Source organism: Esox lucius, chromosome 3 (genome assembly GCF_011004845.1).
Source record: "Esox lucius isolate fEsoLuc1 chromosome 3, fEsoLuc1.pri, whole genome shotgun sequence".
Taxonomy (NCBI): domain Eukaryota; kingdom Metazoa; phylum Chordata; class Actinopteri; order Esociformes; family Esocidae; genus Esox; species Esox lucius.
The window spans coordinates 33,677,654-33,697,834 of NC_047571.1; the positions used below are offsets into that span (position 1 = coordinate 33,677,654).

Genomic DNA, 20,181 nt, shown 5'->3' on the forward strand with positions numbered 1-20,181 from the left:
TTAAAAAGAGGTTTGGTTTTGAAGTGGAGCCATGTGTGTTCTGTTCCAAGGAAGATGAAACTATTGAACATTTGTTTTTCTCTTGTCCAGTGATAAAAATATTCTGGCCAGGTGTCATGAATTGGCTGGGAACAAAAATGGAGAGAATCACACAATTAAAGTTAGAACAAATTCTTCCGAAAAGAACTCTCTAGAATTTACAATATCATAACAATTATAGGTAAAAACCTTAAATGTAAATGGCAAAACAAAAATCCTTCCCTAGTTGTGTTTAAAATTGAACTGAGGGAATACTTTGCTTCTTTGAAACTTCTGAAAGATTCCAGTGATAATATCTACTCTCTATGTGAAGATGTCTCAAATTATTTGTCATTAGAATTTAAGCTTCCATGTAACTTTATCTTTTAGAATATTTAAAGACTGAGGAAAGTGTATGTATGTGTACAACTTTGAAAAAAAATAAATAATTGAATGTCTGGGGAATTTCCGGAAGTTACACACTTTTGCCCCATAACATACAACACACAGGAAGCACCAACCCCAGCATACGTCACACTAGTTGTCGAACCCACAGCATATGTTACACAGGAAGTCCCACCCGCCAAACCGGAAGTCCCACCCCAATGAATAAAGTGTAAATGAAAGTTATATATATATATATATATTTTTTTTTTTTTATTAAATGCTTGTAGAAGATAACAAAAAAACAAACAGAACAAAAAAAACATTAACAACAACCATTGTCATTATCATTACAACCTCCAGATTCCCTCAGTCCAGACTAAGTTCCTTCAGTCTTTCAATCCAGAATAAGTGCCAAGTCCTTAAACACAGCCACTGTTCTTATAGCTTTTACATTTTTAGAGAACTCAATAGACTAAAAGTACATTTTCAATTCACGTTTAAATCTCAAAAAAAGAGGAGTGCATTTAGAAAATTTAGATTTGTGAATGTGAAATTTTGCTAACAGAAAAATAAGGTATATGAAATAAATATCAAAATCAAAAATTACATTTCTATATGTAAAATCAAAATTAGGATTTACATAAAAATTGATAATATCACAAATGTCACACCAAAATGTAACTGTGAAAGAGCAGGTCCAAAATAAATGTAAAGTGGCCTTAGGTTTCTCTGAACAGAAAGAACAGAGGGTATCAATGTCATTCTTAAGTCTTTTGAGGAAGCACTTATCTGGGTAAAACCTATGAATTAGTTTAAAGGTGATTTCTCTCGTTAGTTATCAGGTATTTGTGAGGTAATGTCCAAACCTTTTTCCACGGAATATCACTTACAAAACCATTCCAATAAGAAATTACATATGGCACAGAAACAGACTCCTCCTGAAACAAGACTCGAATTTTCTTATTGTTTTTGGATTTAGATGAAGGCATTGTTTACCTACAAATGTCTGACACAGATCTACTGAGTGACAAACAGATGAAAAAGAAAATCCTTTACAAAGCATGATAACTCCATGTGGCACTGCATCAGCCACGATGGCAAATTATTTTGGAGTAACAGGAATTCCATGCTTTACCAAAAACACAAATTGAACCATTTTGATTGAAAAGTTGAGATACAAAAACAATTCCATTACTAACCCAATTATCAAAGAAAAGAGATTTATGTTTATACAGTAGGTCCTTATTATTCCAAATTACATTAGAGTGAGGAGTAAAATTGTGTTTAAATATGAGGGACCAAGCTAATAACATTTGCCTATGAAAAAGGGATAATTTAACTGGGATTTTTATTATGCTATAATTACAGGCTAATAAGAATTTTAAACCCCCTAGTTTGGAAAAAATAACATTAGGGATCAAATTCCAGATAGATGCAGGCTTATTGATAAAGTTTTTTATCCAATTAATTTTAAAGGTGTGGTTTAAAGTAGTAAAATCAAGAAAGTTTAACCCCCCCTTCTCAATGGTGTTCATAAGTACCGATTTTCTGACAAAATGAGTTTTATTCTACCAGACAAAGTTGAGGAGCATGGTGTCAATTTTTTTAAGAATGGCGATGTCAACACTCAAAGAAAGAGCAGCGTATGTAAGCCTTGACATGCCCTCAGCTTTGGCTAGTAAAATTCTTCCCTTTAATGACAGATCTCGCTGCAGCCACATATAACGTTTTTTCTGTGTACTCTCAATTAGTGGATTAAAATTAACAGAGCATCTTTCTAGTTCATTTTTTGTTATAATAATACCCAAATATGATACCTGATCTCTAATTTGAATATTACAAATTTGTGACAAATTACATTCTTTGATGGACATCAGTTCACATTTCGAAAGGTTCAAAACTAAGCCTGAAAATTGTTGGATATATTCTAGTGATGACGGAACTTGATTAGCATCATGCAAAAAGAGTGGTATCATCAGCCAACTGACTGATGAGTATCTGTTTGTTGGCAATAGAGATACCACGAAGACCACAATTAGAAACATAAGATGCAAATATCTGGGAAACTTGGAAAAAAAGGGGATATTGGACAACCTTTTCTAATACCGCATGACAAGTAAAACCTAGGAGAAGTACCGTATTTTAATTTGATCGTACTATTACAATTGTAATAAAGAGTTCTTACAGCCTTACAGAAATACTCATCAAAACCAAACTTTTGCACCGATTTAAAAATAAAATGATGCTCTACTGAGTCAAAAGCTTTATAAAAATCCAGGAAAAGAATAAAACTATTATGCTCCACTAGGTTGCTATAATCAAATAAATCTAAAACGAATCTAATGTTATTCATTATGTGTCGGTCTCTCATAAAGCCAGCCTGAGTTTCATCTATAACGCTATCCAAACAATCTTTAAGCCTTTTAGCAAATATTATGGCAAAAATGTTATTATCGTTGTTAAGGAGTGTGATGGGCCACCAATTGTCCAAACTGGTAAGATCTTTCTTTGGTTTAGGAATTAGAGTGATGATACCCTGGGTTAACATAGGAGGTAAAGCTTCTTTATCAATACTCTCTTTAAAAACATTTGTTAAAAAAGGAGAAAGTTCATTGGCAAATAATTTGTACAGCTCAGCTGTGAGTCCATCACCTCCTGGGGATTTATTGTTTTTCAAGCTCTTGATTGCGCTTTGTACTTCCTCATGAGTTACAGTTCCATCAAAACACATCCTATCACTGTCAGAAATAGATTTAACATTATTAACTGAATCCAGAAACAAATTCGATATCTGCTCTGTACATTTTGAACTATAAAGATTTTTATAGAAATTGGCACTGAAATTGGCTATATCCTTTGGATCTTGTATCATTTTGCCATCAACACATAATTTCTCAATTGTTGAAAGGGTAAAATTTTGTTTTTCAAACTATAAGAAATAAGCAGAATTGAGTTCACCTTCTTCGAGCCATCTTTTCCTGGATCTAATATAAGCACCCCTAGCCTTCGATAAATATAAATTATCTAATTCAGTTTGCAAAGCAGCAAGTTCAGATTTCTCCTCCAAAGATAAACAACTAAAGTTACAGGTTTGAGATAATTTCATGACCAGGCTGTCCTCAAGAACTCTTCTCTTTTTGGCCAAGATTGCCCCAACTATCCTTAAATAAACTCCAATTTCAAATTTTAGAAGCTCCCAATTGGTACAAAAAGAATTTTGAATTGTGGCTGCTTTCCAAAATTGAGCAATTCATCTTTTTATTTTATCATTTACATCTGGTAACTCTAAAAGTGAACTGTTAAGTTTCCACAAAGAGGCTTTACTATGGCCTGGTGCATAATCTGCTGCTAAAGGGGTATTAATAAAGATAGTTTTACGGTCAGTCAAAGGGGTTTAATGAATGCCAACATTTAAATCAAAATTGGACATGAATTTTGAAATGAGCCAATAATCAATTTGAGATTGACTAGACCCACTTTTGTTGGCTACACCAATTCAAATGTATTTATTAACCCTAACAATGCAGGGCTAAGACACGCAGTCCCCTTTGGCGGATATCTACCCAAATAATTATTTAATGATACATTAAAGTCTCCTCCTAAAAAAGCACAAGGGAATTTATTCTACCAATGTGTGAGTTTCTCATCTAACTTTTCATAGAAACATTTATTATCCTGAGAAGTATTGTACCTATATATATTTCCCAGAATGTTTGTTGGTTAAGAGAAATCACTAATAAATGAAAGTGGCCCAAACTATCTGAATCTGAACCCAATATATCCCCATTAAACGTGTTTCTCAAAATGCTTACTCCAGCAGAATGTTCAGTGCCATGTGAACTGCAAATATCATTACCCCACTAAGATTTCAACCATTTGTGATCATCTTTAGTAGAATGACACTCCTGTAGAAAACAAAAATCGGACTTGTGTTTTTTAGCAAACAAAAAAAGAGCTTTCCTTTTGACACTATCCCTGAGCCCTCTGGCGTTAAACGATACTAATGACAATGACATAAACAACGAACAATATGAAAGAGAAAATAAATCAAGATACGTAGTTAAATGAACCACTCGTTCAACTCACTCTCCTCAAAGTGCAAACAACCACACACACACAAAAAAAAAATACCCACCCGGTACTTAAGTGTTCATATTTCAGTTCAGAAAATAATAACCATAACATTTATATTACTGTTTTCAAATAACCAATACAAAGCATCATCTTTTTAATATGTCCATCAACTCTCTCCAAATCAGTGCTTAGAGTTCTCCTTGCATAACTGTGCAGTGCAAGATGAGTTTCTTCTTTTTCTTCCATATTTTCAAGTCAGTGCATCAGTTGAAGCAAAAGCACATGCTAGCACGTTGATAACGAACCATAACTTGAGGGGGAAAGTGCGTCTGCAGAACTTAATAAAACATTTACAAAGAAAAAAAGATTATTAAAATGCGGATATTCGAAATTATTCCTGAACATGACCAGATTAAAAGTAAAACCGGGATTTGAGCAAAAGATTTTAAGAGCTACAGCAAAAGTCTTCTCACGACCCCATCTTGGCCTCCTCCTACAAGTTAGAAAAACTGTTCTTCGCTCATGGAAACAACATGCCGTAAAAGTCATGTGATTGCAAGGCTGAGTTCCTGAAAAGTGTTAAGTAATTCCGGGTTGTCTGTCCAGTTTTTAAAGTTCATGGATGATGAACCTGAACCATCTCGGCCTCCAACTCAAGTGTAAATGAAAGTGAAACTTCCTGTACAGACTGAAGTTGCGTAGTGTTTGGTTTAACATTGTTTAGAAGTATCTTCATGGGTAACATAACGTTTTTTTTTTATTATTAGTGGGACCTTATTTTGGATATTCATCCATAACTTTTAAATTGAAGTAGAGGACGTGAAGACCAGTGAAGGTGGTGAGTATTATAACTATTCACATTAACGTTTTTTTCCCAACAAGTAAATATCAATATAAACTTTTCATGAAGATGAGAAGATGAACATAAAATTATTGAGTTTATATATTTATGTTTACATAAATATGATACAATACAATACTTCACTACTTGGTTGACTGGCTTCTTGTGTGTCACTGCTAGCAAGCTCTTAGGCAGGTGTAATTAACATGACACTTACTGTTGACATATCATAGATACAGGGAGTAGAATACTGAACATGTATAACCTACATACAGGGAGTAGAATACTGAACATGTATAACCTACATACAGGGAGTAGAATACTGAACATGTATAACCTACATACAGGGAGTAGAATACTGAACATGTATAACCTACATACAGGGAGTAGAATACTGAACATGTATAACCTACATACAGGGAGTAGAATACTGAACATGTATAACCTACATACAGGGAGTAGAATACTGAACATGTATAACCTACATACAGGGAGTAGAATAATGAACATGTATAACCTACATACAGGGAGTAGAATAATGAACATGTATAACCTACATACAGGGAGTAGAATACTGAACATGTATAACCTACATACAGGGAGTAGAATACTGAACATGTATAACCTACCTCAGGGCAGCTCCAGGCATAAGCGACATAAGCGGTCTCTTAGTGCCCCCGACAACTAGGGAGCCTTCGACCAATAGGGGAGAATAATAAAAACGATAGCACATTAACAAAATGGAATAGAAAACATAGATATATGATTTTCTGTTTGTCAGTGTAGCCTGACATCTAGATAATTTTCTGCTATTAAAAGGATTACTGTGGGCATCAATGTCAGTAGTATAGGAATACTATTCTAAGCACAAATGCAACAACCAGGTATGTCGGTAACACATGCAGTAATGGGTGGGAACTCCATTGACTTAAACAGCTTGTGGCATTAGGTTAATTTATCAATCAATATTAAGTACAAACCAAAACATCTGTAAAATAAACAATAAAAAAAGATGTACCTGCAAAAGAGTATGCTGGGAAATAATGATGATGAATTTGGTGTGAGGTTCTGTTTTTGTCGGTTTTGGTTATGCGTTTGTTCTTGAATGTAACTTGTTTGGTTTTCTTCCTTTGTTTTTGAACGTAGCCTATCCTTTTGTCATTATTGTTTAGACCTGTGTCTCATTTGCTCCCCTCTATATTAGTTCTATGTTTGCTTTTCTCCATTGTGAGATGTTGTTGGTTTTTCAACACTATCAAGCATGTGACTACTTCCTGTATAGACTTACCTGTGTTTAGACCCTTATTGCCCACCTTGATGATTCTCAGTCTACTTCCATGTGGACTTTTACCTGCCTGAACTTGTTTGCAATTTTGTCAGAGGAGAAGGCCAGTCAGCAGGGTCTGTAGACAGGGTCTGTAGACAGGGTCTGTAGGCTGGGTCTGTAGGCAGGGTCTGTAGACAGGGTCTGTAGGCAGGGTCTGTAGGCAGGGTCTGTAGACAGGGTCTGTAGGCAGGGTCTGTAGACAGGGTCTGTAGACAGGGTCTGTAGGCAGGGTCTGTAGGCAGGGTCTGTAGACAGGGTCTGTAGACAGGGTCTGTAGGCAGGGTCTGTAGACAGGGTCTGTAGGCAGGGTCTGTAGATTGGGTCTATAGATTGGGTCTGTAGACAGAGTCTGTAGGCTGGTGCATTTCTAATGAAAGCACATGGGCATTATTTTACACAAGTTATTCACATTTATAGTGGTGGAACATCCTACATACAAACCCAGTAATAATAAGATCATCATTGTTACCTACAATATGGGAACATAAATCTGATTCAACATAAATGATTTATTTTGTTTGTGCTCTGCAGGGATGCACACATAAACACGTGCGTGTACACACACACACACACACACACACACACATACACACACACACACACACACACACACACACACACACACACACACACACACACACACACACATACACATACACACTATGGCAGGTGAAAAGGGACTTTATTAAGCTATTGAAACGACCTAATGTGCATACCACCGCGTATGCGACCGTGTATACGTCTATACGCGTATGCAACCGTGTATACGTGTATACGTGTATGCACCCATGTATAAGCGTTCCTATACCCGTATACACGACGCGTCAGTATACGCGCACAGACGACTGCTTCAGTCGACTGACAAAAACGACTGAACGCACGTGTGTACGCGTGTAGATTTTATCCCGTACAGTAGAGGGCGCAGAAACCCGGGGATCACCCGGGTAAACACCTCCGACGAAGAGAGGCATAGGTTCGTTTTTCTACAGGTGAGTCACGGTAGTCATTCATCTAGCGAAAACCACCAGGCATGTTGAGTTATGCAATATATGCAATATATTGCTTGGTTATGCAATATAACCACCAGGCATGTTGAGTTATGCAATATATGCAATATATTGCTTGGTTATGCAATATAGCTAGTTAGAGTGAGTTTTGTTGCCTCTGTTTGCTAGCGACATTGTAAATAATTTTTCACTCTCGAACATTTCATCAATGTGGCCGTAAACCATCGGCTATAGCCTGTACCTCCTTCCTTCCCAAACCGAAGTTCATGTCCATTGCTCAATCTATATAACCGCAACATCTTTTTTAGGCTACATTTTTAGTTGACCTTTTTTTTTTATTGTCTCAGCTATGTCTATGCTGTTTTCTCTGTATTAGTTTTAACACAAGCGATACTGGGTGGCTAGTTAAAACCACAGACAACGAGTTGAAATCGCAAACATTAACATGTTTTTTATTAGTATATTTACGATTTTGCATCTCTCTTACAGGTTTCCCATGAATAATCTATTTTATTTCACCCATGTCTGTAAACGGGACTTATTTCTCTTACATTTTTTTTACAGAAAACTGACCGGCCTGCCTTGTAATTTGTAGCCTATATACTTTCTTTTTCAGTATTGTAGATATAATTTAAATGTACATTCTAAATATGGAAATAAATGCTTTAACGACTACTGCTTATTATTCAATAAATGTACTCTATGCATATTTTAATATTTTCAGTTTTGCCGTGTCTTCAGAATTTTCTTTTTTTTTTAAAGAATATTTAAGATTACTTTATAGGTCAAATTCACTTAAAATAGTCTAAATAATTTGTGCTCTGTTTGTGCCGATAAAAGTTTGTTTTTGCGACTGCCTTTTTTTACCGATAATGACAGAGCTATTGTGGAAAGTGAGTAAAGCAAGTGCGCTATCCAGTATAAATGTAGGTTATATACCAAAAACTGTTGCAGCACAAACAGAAGCAGCTGGGCAAAATGCTTCCATAACCAATGACACAATTACATGTCGACAAACATGGAGGAAAGAACAAGTTAACTCACTGACACTCATTTTCACTGACGAGTTTTTTTGAATCAGCGGTCTATTTTCTTGTTCAAAGATAAATAGGCTAGAATGAGTGCATATTATGCATGTAATAATATATACCATACAGTAAGAATTATTTTTTTTTTAAATAAGAGCTCCCTAAAGTCCAAGTTGACTCTCAAAAATATCTATCCTTTCTATGGAGCACCAGCGATCACACTGTTCACCGGTCCCAAAGCAGTCGTTTAATCTCTTGTTCGATGCTCGTTAATTGCAAACTATCTACCACTGGTTTTTCTTCTCACCTCTAAACATTTTGATATGTTTAGCTATGTAGAAAGTAACGTGGTCACAAACACACACATTCAAACACTCCAAACGTGCAATACTGATAAGCTATGTACATTAAATAATCGTACTGCATGCACATGTGAGAAAACGATGAGTATGAGGAAACGATGAGCCCATCAATATTTGCAATCAATTTAAAGGCAATAGAAGTTATATTCGTTTCTCATTTTTATTTGAGAAAAAAAACAGATTCAAAGTATGGCAGCTGCACTACCTTGCCATACCCAATTGACGGATGTATTGTACATCAATATTAAAAGATCTGTCATAGGGGCTACCAAGATTAATTTGTGGAAGAATAAAATATGTTTTTGAAAACCCTGTAACCCCAATTGTATCATATTTGCTACATGAGTTTCTGAGACCTCTACGTACAAGCAATCATCTGTGAAAATGTTCCCCGGTGGAAAGTGTTTCAAAAGTGTAGGGTAAGCCATGTATTTACTGCTGTGATTGAAAATGCAAAATCTGTGTATAAGCCTCAGTTTATAAACGGCGGTATTTGGCAAATCTCAGTCCTACCATAAGAAACACACATATTACAGAATATATTTTAAAACATTCAAAAATAAAATAAGATATTCTTTACAAATAGCGATCGATTGTATTCATTGAGCTAATTGGCTTGCCAGGTAATATTCATTATGTAAATAAATGCTTTAACGACTTCTGATTATTATTCAATAAATGTACTACATACATGTTCAAATATTTTAGTTCTCTCTTGTCTTTTGAGTCTTTTCATGGAATCCCTAACATGTGCATTGCAGTTTTACATTGTGATTACACAGTACAGATCGGGAGTATCATATTTCCCTAGAGAGTAGTACAATTTTCCATTTTCAGTTTCATTAAATCAATAACTTTATTTAAATACCAAAAGTAGAATTCTATTCAGCTATGACCATGTAGTCTTACCAACACCCGCGTCAATCTAATTACTCATGTATAGGCTACTACGTTTAAGAAGGTACTGAAAAAAACATCATAAATATGCCATAGCGCAAACTTGGCAAGAAGCGCTAATAAATAAAATGCAAAGCATGTTGTTCGTGTAAAATCAGACATATAGCAAGTTGTAATTTTTTCATGGCCTGGATAAAGATATTTCATTTATTTATTGGGGATTGTGACTGGCTGTATTAAATAAGTCCCAAAATTGTGCTGATATAGGCCTACTGTCAAAATGAATCGCGGCTCCAGTCATCCTTCATGTCAGTATAGGTTTCTGGCCGAGCTATCTCAAATCGATTTAATAGATTAACAGTACATAGGATACTATGTCAAACATTACTCAGAATTGCTTAGGTCTGGGTTTCAAAATCTAGCCTAACTTTGTGCTAGAATAATCACGGCTCCACAAATAGTAATTCCATAACCATTTGGTACCTATTAACACCCTCCATATTCTTTCATTTTCCATTCAATTCTAACTGTTAAATGTGCATTGACTCTGGTATGGTGAAAACAAGTTTTGAACAATAAACGAAATAAGAAATATATGCTAGCCTATACAACAAACGTTTGAAATATATTTCCTTCAAATAAAATCATGTTTTAGTTTAGCTTCTATCAAATATCCTGCTCAACCAAATTCAGCAACATATTTTACTGTCAGAATTTGTCTAGAACGGGAAACTACTTTTAGCCATCAAGTGGCTATTTGATCTAGAGTTCTTGTAGCAAGCGAATCGCTGAGCGATTTTTGACAAGACATCAGGCATCACATGCATATATTTCTCTGCCCTTGTCAACACAGGGTTGTTCACTTGAAGTATATTAAAACAGAAAAAAACTGATTCGATTTCAATGATTTAAAACACAGATTTTCCTTAACTGTTGGCTACACTGAATAAAATACTGTATAAACACGCACTAAACTTGCAAAAAGCACCTTCCGGTATACGGTTCAGCCTTCTTTAGAATAAAAATCCACGAGAGACCAGCGCCCTCGCCAGGATTAGTGAATAAATACATACATGTATACACGTGCGTTCAGTCGTTTATGTCAGTCGACTGAAGCAGTCGTCTGAGCGCGTATACTGACGCTACGCGTATAGGTGACTGAACAGTGCGACTGTGTTGGACGACTGAACGTGTATACCACCGCGTATGCGACCGCGTATACGTCTATACGCGTATACAACCGTGTATACATGTATACGTCTATGTATACGTGTATGTAGTGTATACGCGTATGCATACGCGTATACATGTATACACGGTCGTATACGCGTATACACGTATACACGGTCGCATACGCGGTGGTATACACGTTCAGTCGTCCAACATAGTCGCACTGTTCAGTCACCTATACGCGTAGCGTCAGTATACGCGCTCAGACGACTGCCTCAGTCGACTGACATAAACGACTGAACGCACGTGTATGCGTCTATGTATTTATTGACTTATCCGGTAGAGAGCACTGGTCTTTCAAGAATCTTTTCGCATGAACAGGAAATACAAATAAGCATCTGACTGTCTGGGGTTCATTAGCACTAGATCCGTCAAATGCCTAAGCCAGGGGTGTCCAAACAGTTCCACGGAGGGCCGAGTGTCCGCTGGTTTTTGGTTTTTCCTATAAATTGGTTCCCAGTTCACCTAAACAACCAGGTGAGGGTAGAAACTTTAACCAATTAGTAACCTAACTATCTAGTACAAGGTGAGAGCGAAAACCAGCAGACACTCAGCACTCCTTGGAATTGTTTGGACACCCCGCTTTAAGCCAATTCGCGTTTGAGTTTGTAATAAAAAAAAAGCAATTTTGAAAGCTAAACCCTCCTCCTTCCATAACTTGTCATAAATATGTGTATATTAGGCTACATTCGTCCTTTGTCAGAATTCTAAATGAACAAACTGAAAACTATTTAACCTGCTGTTTGTTGTTATCCTGTATTCCTAATCAGCCAAAAGCACACAAGTTGTAGTTGGTACCCAGGCAGGCGCTAATCACCCCGAAATGAATGACTGACTTCAATGGATGAGTGGGCGTTACGATAAAAAAATCAGAGCCTAGATATGCTACATATAGGGAGAGATGTGTCAACCCTTCTTCCTAAACAAACACGGCTATATAGGTACTGTTTTCATGATAAAGTCATTGAGAATCTCCTTTGTTGTACAATTAATTGGCAAGCCTCTTATATAGATTGCAATTATGCATAGAATAAAAATGTAACAGGAAAAGTAAAATACATTATATATAATGAATATTACCTGGCTAGCCAATTAGCGACAATGAATACAATCGATCACTATTTATAAAGAAAATCTTATTTTATTATTTAATGTTTTAAAATATTTTGTAATATGTGTGTTTCTTATGGTAGGACAGAGATTTGCCAAATACCGCCGTTTATAAACGGTGGCTTATACACAGATTTGGCAAACATTTTCAATCACAGCAGTAAATACTTGGCTTACATTTTTCCACCAGCGAACATTTTCACAGATGATTGCTTGGACGTAGTGGTCTCAGAGATTAATGTAGCAAATATGTTACAATTGGCGTTAGTGTTTTCAAAAACGTATTTTATTCTTCAACAAATTAATCTTGGTAGCCCCTATGACAGATGTTTAACATTAATGTACAGTGCATGCCCAGGCATCAACTGGGTTTGGCAAGGTAGGGCAGCTGTCATACTTTGAATCTGTTTTTTATAAAATAAAAAATAATTTAACTTCAAATTGATTTGCAAAAATGGATGGGCTCATCGTTTCCTCATGCTCATCGTTTTCTCACATGTGCATGCAATATGATGATATAATGTATATAGCCTATTCATGTTGCACGTTTGGAGTGTTTGCATGTGTGTGTTTGTGACCACGTTACGTTCTACATAGCTAAACTTATCAAAATGAATAGAGGCGGAAAGAAAAATCAGTGGTGGCTAGTTTGCAATTAACGAGCATGAACAAGAGATGAAACTACTGCTTTGGGACCTGTGAACTGTGTGACCGCGGGTGCTCCATAGAAAGGTTCGATCTTTTTGAGAGTCAACTTGGACTTTGGGGAGCACTTATTGAAATTGAAAGTTTTTTACTGTATGGTCATATTATGCTTATATTATTACAACCATAATATGCACTCATTCAGGCATTTTGTTCAGCTGCTTTTGTTTGTGCTGCTACAGTTTTTGATAAGCTAGATTTCTATTGGATAGCCAGGTTGGGATAGCGCACTGGCTTTACTCCCTTTCCACAATATCTCTGTCATTATCGTTAAGAAAGGCAGTCGCCAAAACAAACCTTTATCAGCACTAACGGAGCACAAACAATTTAGCCTATTTTGAGTAAATTAGATCTATAAAGTATTCTTAAATATTCTAAAAAATGAAAGCAGCCCAAACGAAAATGTTAACAGCACAAACCAGCACAAACGATTGAGCCTATTTTGGGTTGGGGGCTAACTTCACGCAGGTCTTGAACACCTGGCATGTAAGTCAATGCATTTCTTTATTTTCTGTTAAGTTTAAACAAATGACTAATGATTATTAGACCTCCACTCTCTGTCCTAGATGTCATGTCACATTGCCATGCCTCCGCTTTTGCTGAAATGACACCCCTGAATTATGTATTAGCCATAATTCTACAGGCAAATGCGGTTTATGTAGGCTATAGATGCAGTTAATACTGGGGTTTGTATACAAAGATATACAATTAATGGTGCGGTTTATACACGGTGCAGCTTATAAACGGGGAATTATTACGGTATGGAAGTGGTGTCTGGGATATAAGAACATTAGTCTACTCGCTCAGAATTGATTAAATTGTCGGCATTTCAAATAAGACCTTTTGCTAGAACTGTGGATCCAAAAGCCATTTGGTAGATACGTAGTTTTCCGTTCTGTTAATTTAGATATATTCTGACTGTAAAATATTTTGCTGAATTTGGTGGAGCGGGGCATGTGATATCAGCTAGATAAAAACATGATTTCATGTTAATTTATTTGTCATAGCAAACTGGCTACGAAGTAGGCTATAGCCTATACATACAATGTAAAACATAGTATTCGTGGTCGTTTAAAATCAAATAGTATGTTGTCATGCTTTCATTCCCCTGATATACAATAATTAAGGTAGCCTATCGATTTGTGATGGTAACGGCTTTATAAAATGTCTACAAACTTGTACGCTTAAAATAATTGGCGGCTCCAACTTTTGTCTTGTCAGTATGAAAGTGCTGGTAAATAAGTTCGTTGCATTACCATGACACACAACGACAAACTAAAGGAATATTACAACTAGGCCCATATTTAAATAGTCTTAGCAAGCTATTAGCTTTGTTTTTATTACGTTCTTTAACGAATGTCACGTTGTTTAATTGTGTTTACAGCTAGGCCTATATTAAATCGATTTAGTAGACTAGCACGATAGAATACTGTCAAACATTAGGCTTGCAGTGGTCTCTGTTCCAAATTATAGCCTACATTTGTGATAGAATAGTCACGACTCCACAAAAAATAATCCAACTATAAACATATAAACTTTTATATTGCATTTACTTTTAACGGTTAAATATGCATTCACTTTGGTAACGAATGGGAAAATATAATTTGAAGTCAGCGTATACACTCCCTACTAAGCACAGTATAACTGAAATAAAATGTGCTATGTAATACTCTGTTGAAATACAATTTCTTAATATAATGTTTTTTTTAGTACCTTTTTTAGTACCTAACAACCTTATTATATGGCGGGTGTTATAAGACTACCCGTCCATGGCTGGCTGTTATTATTTAAATAAAGCTATTGATTTTATAACTGAAAATGGCCAAAATAAGAAAAATGAAAATAAGGTAGGGAGTACATTTTCTTTATACTACTCTCTAGAGAAATATGACACTCCCGATCTGCATTGTGTAATCACAATGTAAAACTGCAATTCACATGTTAGGAATTCCATGAAAATTCAAAAGACAAAACTGAAACATTTGAATATGTATATAGTACATTTATTGAATAATTACCAGATGTCGTTAAAGCATTTATTTCCATATTTACAATGCACATTTAAATGATATCTACAATAATGAAAAATAAATTATATAGGCTACACATTACAGGTAAGCCTATCAGTTTTCTGTGAAGAAAAATATAAGAGAAAGAAGTCCTGTTTACAGAAAAGGGTCCAATAAAATAGATTCTTCATGGGAAACCTGTAGGAGAGATGCAAACTTGTAAATATACTAATGAAAAACATGTTAATGTCTGCGATTTGAATTCGTTGTCTGTGGTTTTAACTAGCCACCCAGTCTCGCTTATTAAAACTCATACAGAGAAAGCATAACCAAGCACCTCCACATGCCTGATGGTTTTAGCTAGATGAAAATAATATCTGAACTCACCTGTATTTAGCCGAAAAACGAACCCGTTCCTCCTCTCTTCGTCGAAGGTGTTTAACAACTCCCTGTTCTTACAGACTAGTGATCCCCGGGTTTCTGCGCCCTCTACTGTACGGGATAATATCTACACGCGTACACACGTGCGTTCAGTCGTTTTTGTCAGTCGACTGAAGCAGTCGTCTGAGCGCGTATACTGACGCGTCGTGTATACGGGTATAGGAACGCTTATACATGGGTGCATACACGTATACACGGTTGCATACGCGTATAGACGTATACACGGTCGCATACGCGGTGGTATGCACATTAGGTCGTTTCAATAGCTTAATAAAGTCCCTTTTCACCTGCCATAGGTGTGTGTGTGTGTGTGTGTGTGTGTGTGTGTGTGTGTGTGTGTGTGTGTGTGTGTGTAATGGAGAGTGTGTGCGTGTGTGCGTGTGTGTGTTTGTGTGGCATTCTGTTTTTCTTTCCATTTTACACAGCGTCCCAACTTTTTTGGAAACGTTGTATTTTTGAAAGAGTTATTATATCCATGTGGTTCAGAAAGAAACACAGTCTCATTAAAGAAGTGAATATGTGTAATAATGTAAATATGGATGTTTTTATTTTACAGGGAAAATGGCAGAGTCCAGAGATCATAGTAAGTCACCATGTTAGAATCCATTATTAACTTTTCTATCACATATCTGGACAAATAAAAAATTAAAACTCAACTACTGAAAGTGAAATGAGTTTGTGGTTCAGTATGTCTTGATGTGTAACTGTGTTTCTGGATGAAATGTGTTTGATGAGGAGTTGTAACTGAGTTTGTGTTTCCTCTCTGAACAGATCAGTTTAAACTCATCACCACTGAGAGAAACATTCGGGGTGATGTTGGTGATGATGTCACCCTCCCCTGTCACCTCTCCCCTGAGACCAGTGCTGTTACCATGACAATCAGGTGGTTTAGGAGGACAGAGTGTATTTACCTGTATAAGAATGGTCAGGTGACAGAGAGGAGTTACTATGAGGACAGACTGAGTCTGATCACCCAGGAGATGGAGAGAGGAAATGTGTCTCTGAGGATGAAAAACATCAAGGAGTCAGATTCTGAAGACTACATCTGTCAGGTCATCCATGGAGAACAGAAGGAGGAGGTTGCATTGTGTTTAGATGTTATTAGAGGTAAGTGGTCTATAACTCCAGTCCATGATTATAAACACCTAAACAACAACACCAACCAGTGTCTTTCCCTCTACAACACACATATACTTTATCATGTAGGTAGGAGGTCATAGTAGGAGTTACACATTAATAGACCATATTAATACTGAATATGAACTAGTTATAATACATATTACAACCACTCTGATCTTTGATCTAGATGTCATAAATCATTATAACCATTCCAACATTACTGGTCAATGATAATAACTAATACATTCAGTTTCATATCGTCTGTCCATCCTTGATAAAGATTATATAATTGTTTACATGAGTTAATATTTAATTGTCTGGGTTTGTTTATTGACATCCTCCTGGGATCAGATAGCTCCACCTCTTCTCACAATACTATGTCATAATAAAAATACTGTAGTTTCAGTTAGTATTAGTAATACCAATACTGTAGTTTTAGTTAGTATTAGTAATACCAATACTGTAGTTTTAGTTAGTATTAGTAATACCAATACTGTAGATTTGAATTGTAAGATAATGATTTTAACATTCTGTTTCATATTGTGTTTCCATCCTTGGTAATGGAGGATCAGAACATAAGTTTTTGGGTGATTTAATATTTATTTGTCTGTTGTTGTTTATTTACATCCTCCTGGGTTTACATAGATCCACCTCTTATCACAATACTGTATATCTGACATAAACACATAGAACCCAATATGTCATAATAAAAATACTCTTGTTTTAGTTAGTAATACTAATACTGTAGTTTTGAATTGTAAGATGATGGTTTGAAGATTATGATTTTAACCTATGAATTCTGTTTCATATTGGGTTGCCATCCTTGGGGAATCAGGAGATATGTTAGTTGGTGAGTTTAAATTAATTTGTCTGTCTGTTTTTATTTACATCCTCCTGGGTTTACATAGCTCCACCTCTTCTCACAATACTGTATATCTGACATAAAAACATAGAACCCAATATGTCATAATAAAAATACTCTTGTTTTAGTTAGTAATACTAATACTGTAGTTTTGAATTGTAAGATGATGGTTTGAAGGTAGTGATTTTAACATTCTGTTTCATATTGGGTTGCCAGCCTGGAGGGGATCAGAAATTTCTTCATCGAGTGAGTTTAAATTAATTTGTCTGTCTGTTTTTATTTACATCCTCCTGGGTTTACATAGCTCCACCTCTTCTCACAATACTGTATATCTGACATAAACACATAGAACCCAATATGTCATAATAAAAATACTCTTGTTTTAGTTAGTAATACTAATACTGTAGTTTTGAATTGTAAGTTGATGCTTTGAAGGTAGTGATTTTAACCTATAAATTCTTTTTCATATTGGCTGTCCATGGGGTATCAGGAAGTATGTTACGGGGTGAGTTAATAGTTTTTTGTCTTGTTGTTTATTTACATCCTCCTGGGTTTACATAGCTCCACCTCTTCTCACAATACTGTATATCTGACATAAACACATAGAACCCAATATGTACACTGATCAGACATAACATTATTACCACCTGCCTAATATTGTGTAGGTCCCCCTTTTGCCACCAAAACAGCCCTGACCTGTCGAGGCCTGGACTCCACTAGACCTCTGAAGGTTTGCTGTGGTACCTGGCACCAAGACGTTAGCAGCAGGTCCTTTAAGTCCTGTAAGTTGCTAGGTGGAGCCTCAATGGATCGGACCTGTTGGTCCAGCACATCCCACAGATGCTTGATTGGATTGAGATCTGGGGAATTTGAGGCCAAGTCAACACCTTGAACTGGTTGTTGTGTTCTTCAAACCATTCCTGAACCATTTTTGCTTTGTGGCAGGGTGCATTATCCTGCTGAAAGAGGCCAGTGCCATTAGGGAATACCGTTGTCATGAAAGGGTGACATGGTCTCCAACAAAGCTTGGGTAGATGGTACGTGTCAAAGTAACATCCACATGAATGGTAGGACCCAAGTTTTCCCAGCAGAACACTGGCCAAAGCATCACACTGCTTCTGTTGGCTAGCCTTCTACCCATAATGCATCCTGGTGCCATGTGTTCTCCATGTAAGTGACACACAGTGATGTAAAAGAAAATGTGATTCATCAGACCAGGCCACCTTCTTCCATTGCTCCGTGGTCCAGTTCTGATGCTCACGTGCCCATTGTAGATCCTTTCGGTAGTGGACAGGGGTCAGCATGGGCACCCTGACTGGTCTGCCACTATGCAGCCCCATATGCAACAAACTGTGATGCACTGTGTTCTGACACCTTTTCTATCAGTACCAGCATCAACTTTGTCAGCAATTTGAGTCACAGCATCTCATCTAATGTATCGTACCACACAGGCCAGCCTTCACTCCCCACGTGCATCAATGAGCCTTGACCGCACATGACTAGTTTTAGACCGATTATCGTCCTGGCTGAATATTGATGCCAATTTATTTTTTGCCTTTTAATTATTTAGTTGTTATCGGCCCATTGAAATCAGCCAAACCGATAATCCCTGTCATGTAGTTGATCAAAATGCGCCGCTGGTGTTCAGATCTAAAAACTGCTGCCAGCCACCACTAACAGAAAGGCCTCATCTGTCATCAAAAGAAATATGCTGCTGTGTGATCCTTGAATGTGCCACGTGCACATTCATTTTATGTTATTATTAAGACCTGTTTTATTTAAAGAGGTTCCTTATTTGAAAATGTTTCTTGTTAAATCTACTTGTGTTTCCTTATTTCAATTGAACAAAACAAAAAAAAAATTCTCAGGGAAGGGAAAATTATTTGAAAAATCTTAGATACTTAGTTTAGTTGAATACTAAAGGTTACTGCTTTTCAACCAAAATAGACTGAAGCAGATCTCTGCAGATTCATTTGCAGATTAATTTAATGTAAGTTTTGTGTCTGTGTTGTTTGTGGAATTCTTCTGACGTACATTTTTTTCAAATTTAAAGAATGGTGAATATCGGCATTTAAATTGGTTATCGACCATTTTAATTCCAAAATATCGGCCTAAATAATTTGTATTGGTCCAACACTACCCATGACCCTGTCACCAGTTCAACTCTTTTCCTCCAACTCTTTTCCTTGGACCATTTTTGATAAGTCCTGACCACTGCAGACCAGGAACACCCCACAAGGACTCCAATTTCAGAGATGCTCTGACTCAGTCATCTAGTCATCACAAATGGCCCTTGTCAAAGTCTCAGATCCTTACGCTTGCCCATTTTTCCTGCTTCTAACAAATCAACTTTGAGGAAAGAATGTTCACATGCTGCCTAATATATCCCACCCACTGTCATAAATCATTATAACCATTCCAACATTACTGGTCATGTCTCTTGATTGTCATTATTGATGAATGTGATGAACACTAATACCTCTCTGATGACATCACATCACTGTGGTATTTGATTGGATAATGTGAAAGATGTTTGTTTGAAAATAGTGATTTTAACTAACGCATTCTGTTTCATATTGGCTGCCCATACTAGATAGTGGGGGATCACGATGGCGTTTTTTATGTGAGTTAATATTTATTTGTCTTGTTGTTTATTGACATCCTCCTGACTTTACATAGCTCCACCTCTTCTAACAATAGTGTATATCTCACATAAAAACATAGAACCCAATATGTATCTTGGTCAAAACATTGTACTTAATGG

General features: G+C 36.4%; 1 protein-coding gene across 1 annotated transcript; it reads left to right on the forward strand.

Annotated features, from left to right (window-relative positions):
- The first annotated feature begins 5,076 nt into the window (after positions 1–5,076).
- LOC117594244 (butyrophilin-like protein 1) lies at positions 5,077–20,075 on the forward strand. Its single transcript, XM_034291357.1, has 7 exons — positions 5,077–5,314; positions 15,993–16,019; positions 16,208–16,543; positions 17,391–17,405; positions 17,634–17,663; positions 17,908–17,922; positions 20,011–20,075. Exons 2-7 carry the CDS (start codon positions 15,998–16,000, stop codon positions 20,073–20,075), a joined length of 483 nt encoding a protein of 160 aa, XP_034147248.1. The 5' UTR covers positions 5,077–5,314; positions 15,993–15,997.
- Positions 20,076–20,181: the final 106 nt, after the last annotated feature.

What these genes read in the sequence shown, in the direction of transcription:
- LOC117594244 (XM_034291357.1), top strand. Translation starts at nt 15,998, where the DNA reads ATGGCAGAGTCCAGAGATCATA. An exon ending in GGCAGAGTCCAGAGATCATA is followed by an intron (nt 16,020 to 16,207) that starts GTAAGTCACCAT and finishes CTCTCTGAACAG; the next exon opens with ATCAGTTTAAACTCATCACC.